The 14,244-nt window shown below is 38.2% G+C and overlaps 1 protein-coding gene across 1 annotated transcript in view; it reads right to left on the bottom strand.

The window, feature by feature from the left end:
* Nucleotides 1-3,516: 3,516 nt before the first annotated feature.
* Nucleotides 3,517-14,244, bottom strand: part of NDNF (neuron-derived neurotrophic factor) — a 49,960-nt gene continuing 39,232 nt past the window's right edge. Inside the window, exons 2-4 of the mRNA XM_015417096.1 lie at nt 11,398-11,592; nt 7,179-7,303; nt 3,517-5,331 (exon numbers count right to left, since the gene is read on the bottom strand). Of these exons, the coding sequence (XP_015272582.1) occupies nt 3,938-5,331; nt 7,179-7,303; nt 11,398-11,591 (1,713 nt within the window). The 5' untranslated portion in view covers nt 11,592 and the 3' untranslated portion in view covers nt 3,517-3,937. The remainder of the gene's footprint in view (nt 5,332-7,178; nt 7,304-11,397; nt 11,593-14,244) is intronic.

Genomic DNA, 14,244 nt, shown 5'->3' with positions numbered 1-14,244 from the left:
GGAAGTCCGACTGGAAACTACAGTGTACTTATAGGTAAGTATATTTTGATTGCAGCTCCAGTAAATTTGCAGATTAAATATTTGGAGACTAGTTATTTATTTATTTTTTACACAGTATGTGAATATTGTCTAATTGAATAACTGAATTTTGAACCAAAGGGAAATCTCGTAACATCCATATATAAAATATTTACTTATATGGAAGCCCCATTGAATTCAGTGACATTTAGGGGTGTGCACTCAGATACACCTGAGTCAAAAATATATCCAATAAATACCTTGTTGGGGTGTGTGTATGTGTGTATTTCAGCATCTCAAAGACATCCGGGACTTTTGAAAAAGAAAACCAGGGGGGGGAATCTTGAAATAATCCTGCATATATCTGGGATTTTCTGGGAAGACTGTTTTTGCTTTTCTTTTTTGTTTCTGTGTTGGGGTTTCTATGGGCTTCCCCACTGTTCTTGTCAGTTTCAAACTAGTCTTGCCTGTTTCAAGAAGCTGTTTTCTTCCTTTGCCCTCATTCTTTTGTGTTCCATTTTCTTGCACAGAGCTTGCAAATCCCCCCCATTGTTTGGATTTGTTGTCTCTGAGATATCTGAGACTTTGTGCTTTGAGATCAATCCTTTTAAGCTTGCAGTGCCACAGTACCATTGGGTTCTGCTGGGCATTCTGTACACTAAACTGGTTGTGTTGGGCTTGCAACCCCCTTGCTTGGATTGTGATTCTATGCTTGATATCAGTCCTGTTGAGCAGGCAGTGCCATAATGGCACTAGGCTCTGCTGAGCACTGTACATTGCACTGATTCTGCTGGGCTTGCACCCCCCCTTGCTTGGATTTGTTGTGAAACTGGTATTGACACAGTGGCACTGTGTTTTGCTGGCTGGGCACTACATTGCACTGGTTCTGTTGGGCTTGCAACCCACCCCCTTGCTTGGATTGTGATTTTGTGCTTGACATCAGTGCTGTTGAGCTGGCATTGCCACAATGGCACTGGGTTCTGCTGGGCATTCGGTGATTGGATTGGTATTGCTGGTCCCTCTGTACATTGCACTGGTTCTGATGGGATGGCATTTTGCAAGAAAAAACTGAAGAAACCTTTAGTTTCTACTGCAGAGATTCTTTGGGACTTTGATTCTGTTCTGCTGGGCTTCTATTGTCCTTGCTTTTTTTGCTACTTTCCCCCCTCATTGGAAACAATGGAGGATGGGGGTACCTTCTTCTGAGGAGAGGCACCAGCAGCTATGCTGCAAATTTGGTGCCTCTACCTCAAAAAACAGCTCCCCCGGGCTCCCAGATAGCCCCAGATAGATTCCTCATTGACTATAATGGCCCTATAGGGTATAATGGAGCAAAAAAAAAAATTCTGGATTCCCGAACAATCCGAAATTTGAATACCATGCCAGTACTGGCAATTCAAGAATATCAGAAATACTGATATTTTTCAGGTCCAATATACCTGAATCTAAAAAATACTATTTTTTGTGCACACCCCAGTGACATTTCCTTCCATGTAAGTAGAATATGATACTGCAATATAACCCCAGATTGAAGTCAATGGGTTAAGAAGGCCATAGCACTATTAACTGGTAGTCTTATAATGCTTGCTTATTATTCAAAAGTAAGTCCCACTGCATTTCAATGGTTCTGAATTTTTAGTAAGATCACTTAAGATTGTAGCCTGAGAGAGCAATCTCCACCAACTTTCACATACACTCAACAATGCACTTTCAATCCATGTTAAATGGACACCTCAGAAGCGATATTATAGCATTGGAAAAAGTGCAGAAAAGGGCAACTAGAATGATAGAGGGTTGGAACACTGTCCCTATGAAGAAAGGTTAAAGTGCTTGGGGCTCTTTAGCTTGGAGAAACGATGACTGAGGGGTGACATGATAGATGTTTTCAAGATTATGCATGGGATAGAGCATGCAGAGAAAGAAGTACTTTTCTTCCTTTCTCACAATATAAGAACTCATGGGCACTCAATGAAATTGCTGAGCAGTTGGGTTAGAATGGATAAAAGGAAGTACTTCTTAACCCAAAGAGTGATTAACACATGGAATTCACTGCCACAGGTAGTGGCGGCGTCTACAAGTACAGATAGATTGAAGAGGAAATTGGATAAATATATGGAGCAGAGAGGTCCATCAGTGGCTGTTAGCCACAAGGTATAGATACGAACTCTTGGCCTGGGCCAAGTGATGCTCTGTATTCTTGGGGGGGGGCAACAGTGGGAGGGATTCTAGTGTCCTGTCCCCATTGGTGGGCCTCCTGGTGGCACTTAGTGTTTCTGGCCACTGTGTGACAGAGTGTTGGACTGGGTAGGCCATTGGCCTGATCCACCATTGGCTTCTTTTATGCTCTCATGCTTTTATCATTTGTGGGTGGATTTTGCTATGTTATACAGTAAAATCCAGTTGCATAGTGCATGGAAAATGGGTTGAAAGTGCACTGAGTGTGTGTGAAAGTGTCACTAGATGGAAAAGTTCATACTTCAGTCCAAGTTTATTCAATGGGACTTGGCAAAATGTTTTTGGAATTGCAGTCAGAATTGGTTGACTATTCAAAACATCTGGAGAATAATTGCTAGCACTGGTCCTCATAAAATAAATGAAAAGGCTACCTGGTTCAGAACTGTTTTAATCAAATTAATTTCTATGAAAAAGCACAGAAAAAAGCTCATCTGCCTTCCAGCCATTTGTGTATTGTGTATGTGAGTTGAGATTATAAATTACTAGGTATAATCCAAAACATAATTGCAATAAATTAAATCTAGTTTAAATCAGTGGGATGTCAATGTATTTAATTAAATACCGGATTACACCCAGAAAATTGGCCAAGACATTATTATGCATTAATAGAAAATAAGAGAAAGATAAAACATAACAGACCCCCAAAACTTTAAGCCTCACTAGGAATTTTATAGTACATTACTAAATAGTGTTACACCCTTCTAAGCACATCACCCTCAAAGACATTGACTCCAGAGTTATAATTCTGTTTAGGAGTAACTCTCTTATGCCCTTCTATAGCCATTGAAATCCATGTGTTTAGAAGAATGTAAGTCTGTTTGTTTAGGATTGCCCAGTTATTCTCCTAATACTTATACAGGCAGTTGATCCTATTAACTGTAAAAAGTTCAGAAGTAAAAGATAAAAGACCACCTTGTGTTCAATGGCTTATCTATAGAGTCTAAAGAGTTTCTGAGATATTAGTAGCTTAACTTTAGTGATCTTTAGATATAAAATGTTTACTGATACTCAAAATGTATTCAGAGTTCTACAAATACATAGACATATTTGACAACACCAGGATGAAAAAGGAACATATACTCTAATATTTTAATTTTATGTACAGGAATATAACGTCTGACAATTTTGTACATGAAATACATACATTTAAAATTAACTAGACAGGAATTTACATTAGCAATAAAACTGACATGTCCAGTTAATACTTACTTTAGATCTGTGTTTTAACAAGAATTTTTTTTAATAGTTTACACTCATGGAGGACATAGACATTTCAAACAAGAATAATTTACATAATCCTCTAGTATACAAAGAGATAGAGGTTGAGTGGGAATTTTGTTTGTGTAGAATAACAAGGTGATTTAATGACATCTCAGCATTCTGAGTAATAAAATAATTTAGAAGCACTTCATGCAATATGGGAGCAAAAAGGGCAGTTCCTTCACAATTTCCTGCTTGTTTGGATATCTTACGGAGCATCAAGCATGGACCACCAGACGCATGATAATGCAACTGTCAGTTACCAGCAAAGATTGCCAGGCTCAGCCCCTCCACCCAATCAGTTTTGTAAACATAAATATAGATGTTATCTTCTCTACATAGTACCAATACAGTTCACAACTCCTCAGCTTTGTAAGTAGTCGATCTGTATGTTTAATATTGAATAATGTTCCATTGAACATCACTAACAGAATTTTCTTGTTTTCACCAATTTGCTCTGATACTTCACAGAGTGTCCTCCATGTCCTATGACATAAACATCTAGTAAGTAGGATTTACCAGGCTGCAGTCCTTTAATTGTCTCTGTGGTAACTGCCTTCTGTAGGTTCTGGCTGTGAAAATATTTACAAAGGACTTTTTCAGACTTCTTCCTCAAGTCTGGCCCCAGACACTGATTCTGCTCTCTTTTCTTTTGCTCCTCATTATAATTGTCATCCACTTCTTTCCTATAAATACAAAATTTATTCCTTTCTTGTGTACCTAACCAGGCCACTGTGACTGAAGAACAAGTGCGAAGTTTATCAAAGGCTTTAATTCTTGTGTCTTCAGGAAGAGACGGAAATGACTGCTTATTAGGCCTTGTAGTAGCCAAAATCTTCAACATGGAGGCTCCTTTCTTATTTCCTTTCAGTCGAATGAGGTATTTAGCTTTTGGCTTATCCCTAAGTTGGAACTGACGGACACCTTCAACATTTTGAGACAACAGAAGCTTTCCATCTCTTCTGACTTGGAGCTGTACTGCAACAAGACATGAATGCACAAAGAACGTAACTTTTTGGTGTGATGATACTGGAGCAAAACGTAAAAACTTAGAGCCCTTTCTCTTGATGAACACATCTGTAACTTTCCCATCTTTGAGATCAATTGTCTTCTGCTTGGCTTCCTCTTTGGTTCTTGCAAAAGTGCCAACATAGGCAGTACTCATATTTGTGTTAACATTTACAGCAAATATATCAAAGTAATATTGTGTATCTGGTTTCAGTTCGGACACGGTGAAGATGTTCTTGTTTCCTATGCAAATCTTTTCCAGGTCAACTTTGGGCTTGGAGTAGATATGCCGCCCAAACTTTGATGAAGATTTTAAAAAGCTACGCTCTTTGCCAGAATTACTGTTGGAAGAAAATCCAAAATAGGCAAAGTCAAAGGGGCTGAAGTCCAGACCTGGTTTGGGAGCCATCATGAAGGCATCATCAACATTCTGTTTAGCTTCAACAGCACAGAGACTTTTGAAATTATGTTCTTTATTAATGACCACACAATATTGCACTGGCTGTTTCAGCAATGAAGCTGTAGGGCTTGGTTTCCATGCCAAAGTGACAGTTGTACGTCCAAGAGAAGTGACATCAACTCTTGGATCATAAGGTAATTCAGGATAGGGTTGATCTGATTCTGGAGTTGTGGTGGCATATACTTTGAAGTGTGTGTCTTTCTCTGTTGATAGGAGTTCCAGCTGGTACAAGCCAGAGGGTGAACTAGAGGACACAAAATACTCAACATCATTTCCTCTGTATGAGAACAATTCTGTTCCTTCTTCATTGGTAATCTGTTGTTTCTGCTGTTCAAGTGGCTCTGGTTCACCTAGAGAACAAAGACGTTTTTGAAAGGCAGTCTCAAAGAGAAAATAAATACAACTTAGATGTGAAATCAACTGTTCCTTGAAAGGCAATCATAATGACTGGCTGGCATATTTATAAATCATTCAACTTTTGAATAAACAACACTGCCATCATATTAATATATTACATTTTTACAGATGTAGTAGGGTATATAAATGTATCCTATTGCTATACTAAGATGATTTAGGGGGCATATGACACTATAATTTTCTTTATTACACATTTATATGACATATTCTAACTCAGTTGCTGAAGTGTCTAATACTCCCATCAGTCTCTCCATATGAATTTCATAACAACTGAAGAAAAAGCAAATGGTTCAGGATTCTTAATATATACTTAATCTGTACATGCTCATACTATACACTAAACCCAATTCACACATACAATCATGTATGTGGGCTGTTTCTAATAAAACCACATAGCTCCACAAAATAAAACTGGGAGGGGGAGTTGAAGTGGCTTCATACATCCACTTACTACTTGGCATTGCTGTCACATGGTTATTTATTTTTATTTACTTCATTACTTGTGTTACAAATGGCCACCCATATGTGTTGTACATATAAATCTGGCCTTAAAGCACAATACCAATAATTTGCTGACGGAGAATGACCCTGAGCAATCACACAATCAGAAGAAGACAGTGGAACATTTTTCCAAACCTGGAGGCTTGGGTAATATAGTGATAACGCCACCTTCCCCTGTAGGCTCCTCAATTTCCTAATCCTCTGTCCTAAACTACCACCTAATATTCTTGAGATGACACAGGGAACAGGCTCTCCCAATTTCCTTGAAAACTTTGGGAGAACCTTTGTATATAAAGCATCTTCATAGATTATTCCAGTTCTTACACAATACATTATTACTCCTATCCTGCACCAAGTAGTCTGATTTCTAGGAATAAGCTTTGTATTTCCCCCCATAACACAGAGTAACACTGATGTTCTTTAACTTCCACAATATTGGTTTCTTTTTACTACCTTTTCACCTTGCTTTGCAAAAATTACATAAAGAGATAATTAAACAATAAAAGTACCTCATAGCCAAAGGCTTCTGTGTGCACACGTGTGTCCCTACAGTTTATCCCAGCTCTTTCTGCATACCTCTGAGAAGGCTTCATAGTTCTCAGGGTTGATTTTCATGAGTCAGAATTTATATGGTGGGAACCACAGACCCAACCTGTGAACTCAGAGAATCAGAGCCATACCTTATTTCTCTCCTCCTGTGCATTTTGTATCTTCTCCAGATTAGACCATGCCACATATACAGTAGGAGTTTTGACCCCCTACACTATTACCCCAGACAAAAACAGTTTGGGAAATGAACAATTCAACCCATTGTGGAAGACCATGTGGCCATGTGGTTTTCTGCAATGAGCCAAATAGCTCCTTCCCAGATTGTTTCTGTTCAGTTTAACAGCATGGGGGAGAAAAAGCTGAGGCTTTTTCTTTACATGTTCGACAGTCCAATCAAGAGTGGGGAAAGCAAAGGAGGGAAAAAAGGAAAACATGCAAATGACATATTACTCTGGTGGAATTTACAGTTTGGGTCTACGGTCCCCAGCCTGTCCTATCCTTTGAACTCCATCTTGTGGAAATTGACCCTCAAAAATCAGAAACTGGCTTACACAGAGTTACTTTTTATGCGATAACTATAAAATGTAGCAACAGACTATGAAAAACTAGTTCTGTATCACTACTGATTCTGATACCTTCAAAATGGTAATTTTACATGAAATACTCTCCATGCCCTACTGATTCATACCAGGCATAAAACTAGAATTTCCTCTGGCTTTCTGTTGTTTACCTGAGCCTTCACCACTGGATTCTTCTGGAAGCTCCTGCAAACTTAGTTTCCATTCCAAAGGAGCATCACATGGAGTTACTGTAACTGCCAAGGGTGTGTTATCTTCCTCCACCACAAAGAAAAATCTATGGAAAGATTAATGCATGCATTACATTCTTTACAGTATACTTTCACTTCCAAGAAACCACATTATTTTAAAAAAGAATACAATTCAAACTTCTGCAAGAAATCAATCGAATAGTAACTAATGTTCACTTAAAAGTTTGCTTACTGTAAAATTCAAGCTTTGTGGTTTTTATTTGAGGCTAAATGTGACGTATCTGTTTATATATCAAGTTTCTTAGTAGGCATCCTGTAGCTCTTCACATTTCCTTATTCAATGGAACCCAGTCATATGAAGAACTCCACAGTAATAATTTATTATTATTAGGGCAAAATAAGGAATATTTTATGGAAATGATTGTTTCTTAAATGTACAAAAATGAATGTGATCTCTGCATTTATAAAAGCAAGTGTTCAAAAGAGCTTGTTTCCCATTTTCATATCTTATTTTAGTGATCCTAGTAGACCTCTCATTGCTAAAACAAATGAATGTGAAAATCCTGATGGGCTACTGGCCTATTATGCATGGGTATTTTGCCTCGCTTTCACCGTGCATGTCCATCAGGTTTTCTTTGTCATTCTGCATTGATTTTCCTCCCTTCAGCACTCAGTTCGCTTTCTGGTCAGTTTCCCAGGGTTTTCTGATAGTGCTTTTGTGCTGATTTTTCCCTTGTTTTGCTTCCAAGTTGAAGGTTGTTCAAAAGCATACAGATTCCCCCTGCCCTTTTTGCCGCCCCCAAAGGTTACTCCCTCTGTTAAAGGAAATTCATAGTACCTCTTGGGACTTGAATATTCGATCCAAAATAACATCTTTGGGCCTCTCCTTGGAGGAGTTAGCTTTCTCTTCTGAAGCGTATATTTTTAATACAATCAAACAGAGGCTTTTAGCTATTGAGTTTCAAAAACTGCAGCCCTTTCATCCCCCTGTCTGCTCTTCAGCTTCATTAAATCTTAAGAATGATGTGGGATGTATTCCCCAGTATTTGTATAATTTGGATAGCCTTGCCATCGAAGAGCTTTTTCCCTTGCTCGAGTAAATGCCTTTCCATCAAAACTACTGTATGGTAGGTGTCATAATATTCCTAAGTATGAACGGAGATGTGACTGTGGTTCAAGCTCTCTTGATTCAATTGATCACATACTGCTGGACTGTTCGTTGTATGTATCTGCTAGGGAAAAATGGTTAAACTCTTGGTTGCATGGTAAATATCACCTTTCTAATGAAAGAAAATGTCAAATTCTATTGAATGATACAACAGCAGAGATTACAGTGGCAGTGGCTAATTTTTTAGTTGATGTGATAAGAGTGAAAAATTTGGGAAACTCCGTTTCATGATTTTATAATTATTCCAGTTTTTTAGTTGACTGTGTCACTTTCTGTTTCTGATCTTAATGTTGTATATGCAATTAAAGGTTTATTGATTGATTGAGGTTACTCCCCTGCCCACATTGAGGTCATTCCACCCATTCTGTACCTTCCACCATCTTCCACCCTTCATTGGTGTACAAGCTCCAGTTCCTCCTCATTTTAAATTTTTAGTTTTTTTAACGTGGCATGACTTTTGCAATATGAGACTATTGGTAGTCTCAGATCGCTGAACTAAAAAATTAAAACTATGGGGGAAAGTTTATAGATGTCCATGTTCAGATTGTGATTACCATTTGAAAACATTTTATGATTTTGGGGGGCTTTTGTTTTTGAAGGCTACTCACAACATTTGTTTATCAGTAGAAAATTTATATCTGTATCTTAATAGTTTTTATAGTCCTGGTAATAACTTTTTAATTTAAAATATTTCTTTATTCAACCCAATAAATTACAAAATTCATATACCAAATGTAAGATAACAAATCTAAATATACAAATATACCGCATAAAGGAAATGCCAAATATTCAATATAACAAGATTTCCATCTCTCCCAAGGCCATCACAACTTGTTCTTTGCGGAAAGGGAAATATCTCAGGCAAGTCAATTTAATAACATTCAATCCTTCTCTCCCAAGGCCATCACAACTTATTCTTTGTGGGTAGGGTAATAACTCAGGCAAGTCAGTTTATTAACCAATTTAGTCCAATCCAATATCTATCGTCTGGTCATGTCGAGACACAAAGCTTAAAAAGGGAAACCACACAACCTTAAAATTAGTAGAATAAGAACCCGATAATGTATTTTGAATTTTTGTGGCCACATTTTCTAAAAGGCACAAATTTAAAAAAAATTGGTATCAGTGGTCTCTATGTAGTGGTACAGAACTCTTCCATTTTTGGGCAATTACCAATTTTGCAGCAGTACATAACAATGCCACTAGCTCTTTTTTCTCCGTTGAGATTTCCCTATTCAGTCAAAAATTCAAAAGTAAAACTTCAGCCTTGAATGGTATATTATATGAGACAATCTCACTGATTTGGGCATCAGAATTACTCTATGAATTTATATGCCCACCAACAATGCCAATAGGTGCCTATTTCACTACAACCACACCAACATACCAGGAAGGAAGATGGGTGTAGCGGGTGCAGCCTCTGAGGTGTCTAACACCATCTAGACATACATTTAAAGGTTACAGCTCTGATTGAGAAAGTTTTTGATCTCAAAGTATTAGAGCTCCAGATCAACTCCCACTCACTTTAGTCCTTGTAATAATGTTAGTGGCAAATTTCCACTCCTAGCAGTGTTCCCTCTAAGCTGAGTTAGTGTGAGGTAGCTCAGTTTTTTAGCATCTGGCTCACATGTTTTTTCTCTTAGCTCAGGAAAGATGGCTCCAGAGCAAACTGATTTATTCAGTAGCCAAATCACAACTTTAATGCCAGTAGCTCACAAAGTAGAACTTTTGCTCACAAGACTCCACAGCTTAGAGGGAGCATTGACCCCCAGTGCACTTTTTTGTCCTTTTGTCCTCTACAATGTTGTCACCTGCATGTTAGTAAAAAGAAAGGCACACAAAGTACAACCATCCTCAAGCACGTGAAGGACTGCCATATAGAGGATGGTGAAGAGTTGTTGTCTGCTGCCCCAGAAGGTCGGACCCGAACCAATGGGTTGAAATTAAAACAAAAGAGGTTTTGGCTAAACATTAGGAAGAACTTCCTGGCAGAGCAGTTCCTCAGGGGAACAGGCTTCCTTGGGAGGTGGTAAGCTCTCCTTCTTTGGAGGTTTTCAAACAGAAGCTAGATGGCCATCTGACAGCAATGCTGATTCTGTGAACTTAGGCAGATCAAGAGAGGGAAGGCAGGAAGGGTTGCATCAGTGCTTAGTTCGCGTGGACCTTTCTTACATGTCCAGGGAAATGCTGATTGCCACTTTGGGGTCAGGAAGCAATTTTCTCCAGGCCAGTTTGGCCAGGGATCCTGGGAGATTTTGTGTTGTTGTGGGGGTTTTTTGCCCTCTTCTGGGCATACAGCAGGAGTCGCTGGGGGTGGGGGGAGGTATTTGAATTTCCTGCACTGTGCAGGGGGTTGGACTAGATGACCCTGGAGATACCTTCCAACTCTATGATTCTATAATTCTAACCTCTTACCACTTATAGGCTTTTTCCTGGGGGGGGGGAAAGCCTGAGGTATGAAACAATCCCTGAAATTATTTGCTTTTGACACTTGGATTGCTTTTTTACACCAGCTCACATAATGTATTAGGGTACAAAAATGCTAGTGAGCTTTTGTTTGTTTGTTTTTTGTTTTTTGTTTTAACAGAAGACACAGATCCAGGGAAACATCTTAAGTACTAGGGAGAGATACAGCCCCCACCCAGACAGCCTGATGACCATTCCTGATAACCTGATCATAGAGAATATATTCTGAGGGTACAAAAATGCTCCAGATATGAGCAGCTTTTAAAAGAATTGATTTGAGGGTGAAACTACTCAAACAAAGCATTCTCTACATTGTCTGAAAATGTGTTTTCTGGCTCTGGCTTTTTGGGTGTTTTGAAACACAATAATTACTGCTACAACAACAAAATATATTGTGGGACATTTTTACCACAAGATATACAGAAATTTGGCATGTAATATATACCCCATGGTATAAAATGTGAAACTTTTTTGCAAGTATGATGAGATAATTATGCAGTTTCAACAACAGTTCCTTTCACTGATACTTTAAGATAGCCCAAATACCTTTTGGGTGTTTCTCTGAAGAGATAGCTGCTAATTTCAGCTCCATCTGGGATTACTGATGAATCATGGAAAAAAGTTTTGTCCTGGATCTGCATCTGAAAAAGTTCTTCATCTCTAGTGGGCAACTTCTGGGTCCAGGAACTAAATGGCAGCAGCAGCAGAAGGTAGGACATGGAACAATGCAGCAAGAGCATCCTAGAGTTAATAAAAAATAAATATTGTCAAGGATAGAACCAGTAACAAAACTGCAAGGATGCATTAATGTGTTATCAGACAATTGTTTATAACATTTTTATGAGGAACCTGTTAATACAATAGAAATGTTGATTAGAATAGTGAAGTCATGGACTCATAATAAGGATTTTCTCCCAGTTTATAATATTAATCTAAAATAAATGTCTGGATTGCTGAAGGTTACTTGCCATTTTTATAACTGTAATTACATACACTGACAAAGCTGCTACTGCTACTGCTGCCTTTTCTTCCATGAGCCGATCCATGCCGGTCAGGGCCGGATTTAGACTTGCTGAGGCCCTAAGCTATACAAAACCCAGAGGCCCCCTACTGTTTTAAATTACATCAGCTGGTCTCAGAAAAATTTAAAATATATACGCCTTTTTAATATTTGAAATCATTTTTATATTGTGTTTTTATTCGAGGCTCCAGCAGATTGCGAGGCCCTAAGGTGTAGCTTATTTAGCTTATGCGTAAATCCGGCACTGACTGGTAAATACGAAGCAAGGGACAAGGCATCATACGGGGAAGGAGAAGATGCATCACATGGTTTCCTATGGAATGTGCTGTCTTCCCCCATCCTACCATTCCCAAGTAGCAGTGCAAGAAATGTCAATGGGAATGTTTGAAAAGCAATTTATTTGCTGGTTTCACTTGTAATGGATGATTCAGTAACAATTCAAACTTTGGGCAGTTTGTCTATCCCTGGGTGGAATCCACCATTTATCATTAGCATATCAATAACTTTTAAAAATTACTTATAGGCATTCTATCAGATGCAGTGAAAATCCCTGAGAATATTCATAATATAAGAGGAGTTATGTATTCATATTTGGTGAAAGGGCTTTATTTCAATTGTAAAATGGGACTGTCCATATTCACTGTTTATAGTTTTTCATGTATCTTCAGACTTTGGATTTTAAAAAGTTTTTGAAGCAATATGCTATGCACATATTATGATAAGGTGTGTATGTAAATCAGTAACTTATTGTTAGTTATAATAATATAATCAGGATTCTGCTGTGCAAGTTATGAATGATCAGTGACAACACAGTATCTCCCTCATAGCAATTGTAGCACAATGTCTATGAAATGTCAAATCATTCTGTAGTTGTATGAAGTAATAAAAATATATTTCTTGAAATAACTAGAGCAGAGGTGTCAAACCCATTTGTTACAAGGGCTGGATCTGACTTAAATGTCACTTTGTCAGGCTGGGCCATGTGTGCCATGAAATGTAACATAAGGTACTGGAGATATACACTTTATAAAGATGATTTCAGATGCTGAATGGCAATAGCAGGCGTGATTGGATTAGGTGTGATATACAGACAGGTGGAGATCTCAGCATTGGTATGATATACAGAGGCATGGAGTGATCAGCATTGGTAATGAGACAGGAAACCTAGGTCTCAATTTGGTACAGGAGGATTCAGTCCAGGAGGATGCAAAGAATAAATGGAAAAAAATCTGAAGAAGTGAGCAGTGACTCACAAAAGCACATACCCTACCACAATTGTGTTAGTCTTTAAGGGTGCTACTAGACTCTTACTCTTTCTACTACTATTAGAAACCACAACATTCAAAAGCCAGTGCATGAACATTTTAACCTTCCAGGGCATTCAGTTGCTCTCCTAAGAGCAGCAGTTCTCTTACAAAGGAATTTCAAAGGGAGATTAGAAAGAGAGACGGCTGAATTGCAACTGATCATGAGGCTCAAGACAATGCAAACTCCTGGACTGAATTGAGACCTAGGTTTCTTATTACCAATGTCTGCTATTGTCATTTGGCATCTGAAAACACTTCACTCTCCGAGATATAAAGACAAATGGTCTCATATTCCAGCTTTATCTGAAGAAATGAAAAAATACAAGAATACTCCTTTCTCAGAAAGGCTTTGTACCTGCCCATTAAGGGAGGTTGAGACTACAGAGCACATGTTTTCTAGATGTCCGTATTATAAGGTGGCGTGTAATAAAATCACTCTGCTGACTGAACAAATTCTGGGTCTTTCCGAAAAAGCTAGACTCGAGTTTCTTCTATCTGATAGAAACCCCAAAATTACCCACCAAGTAGCCAGTTTCTGTATGGTGATACTCAGATCATGGAAACTCTAAGGTAGCTAGTTAGATATAGTTGTTTGATATTAGATTAAATTTTAATTTGCTTTTAATGTGTCACTGATGTATCTTAAAATCTTGGAATATTGTAAAGGTGTACTTCTTTTTTTAATATGTTTATTTTCAGTTTTTCATTATACATACATCCACTTTCTTTGATTTGTTACATTTGGGGGTTAAATTTACAAATTTAACTCATACCATTTTATGGCTTTAGTAAAGGTGTACTTCTTTTTTGTATGACTGGTCTAAGGACTGTAGAAATAAAATGATTGATTGATATCTGAAGAAATGAACAGTCATTCATGAAAGCTCATGCCCTGCCACAAATTTTGTTAGTCATTAAAGTGCTGCTATACTCTTGCTCCCTTTCACTAATAAGGAATGCAAGCTGTGCTGTTAGGTTTCTCCCCTCCATCTGTTAGAAATGGAAAGGGAGATCTCTCCAAGGGCCATGGGACTCCCCCCCGGCATGCTGTCTCTGGCTCTTTCC

This window comes from Gekko japonicus, unplaced genomic scaffold (genome assembly GCF_001447785.1).
Source record: "Gekko japonicus isolate JY-2015 unplaced genomic scaffold, Gekko_japonicus_V1.1 scaffold814, whole genome shotgun sequence".
NCBI classification, from domain to species: domain Eukaryota; kingdom Metazoa; phylum Chordata; class Lepidosauria; order Squamata; family Gekkonidae; genus Gekko; species Gekko japonicus.
This window is presented reverse-complemented; position numbering and strand designations above follow the sequence as displayed.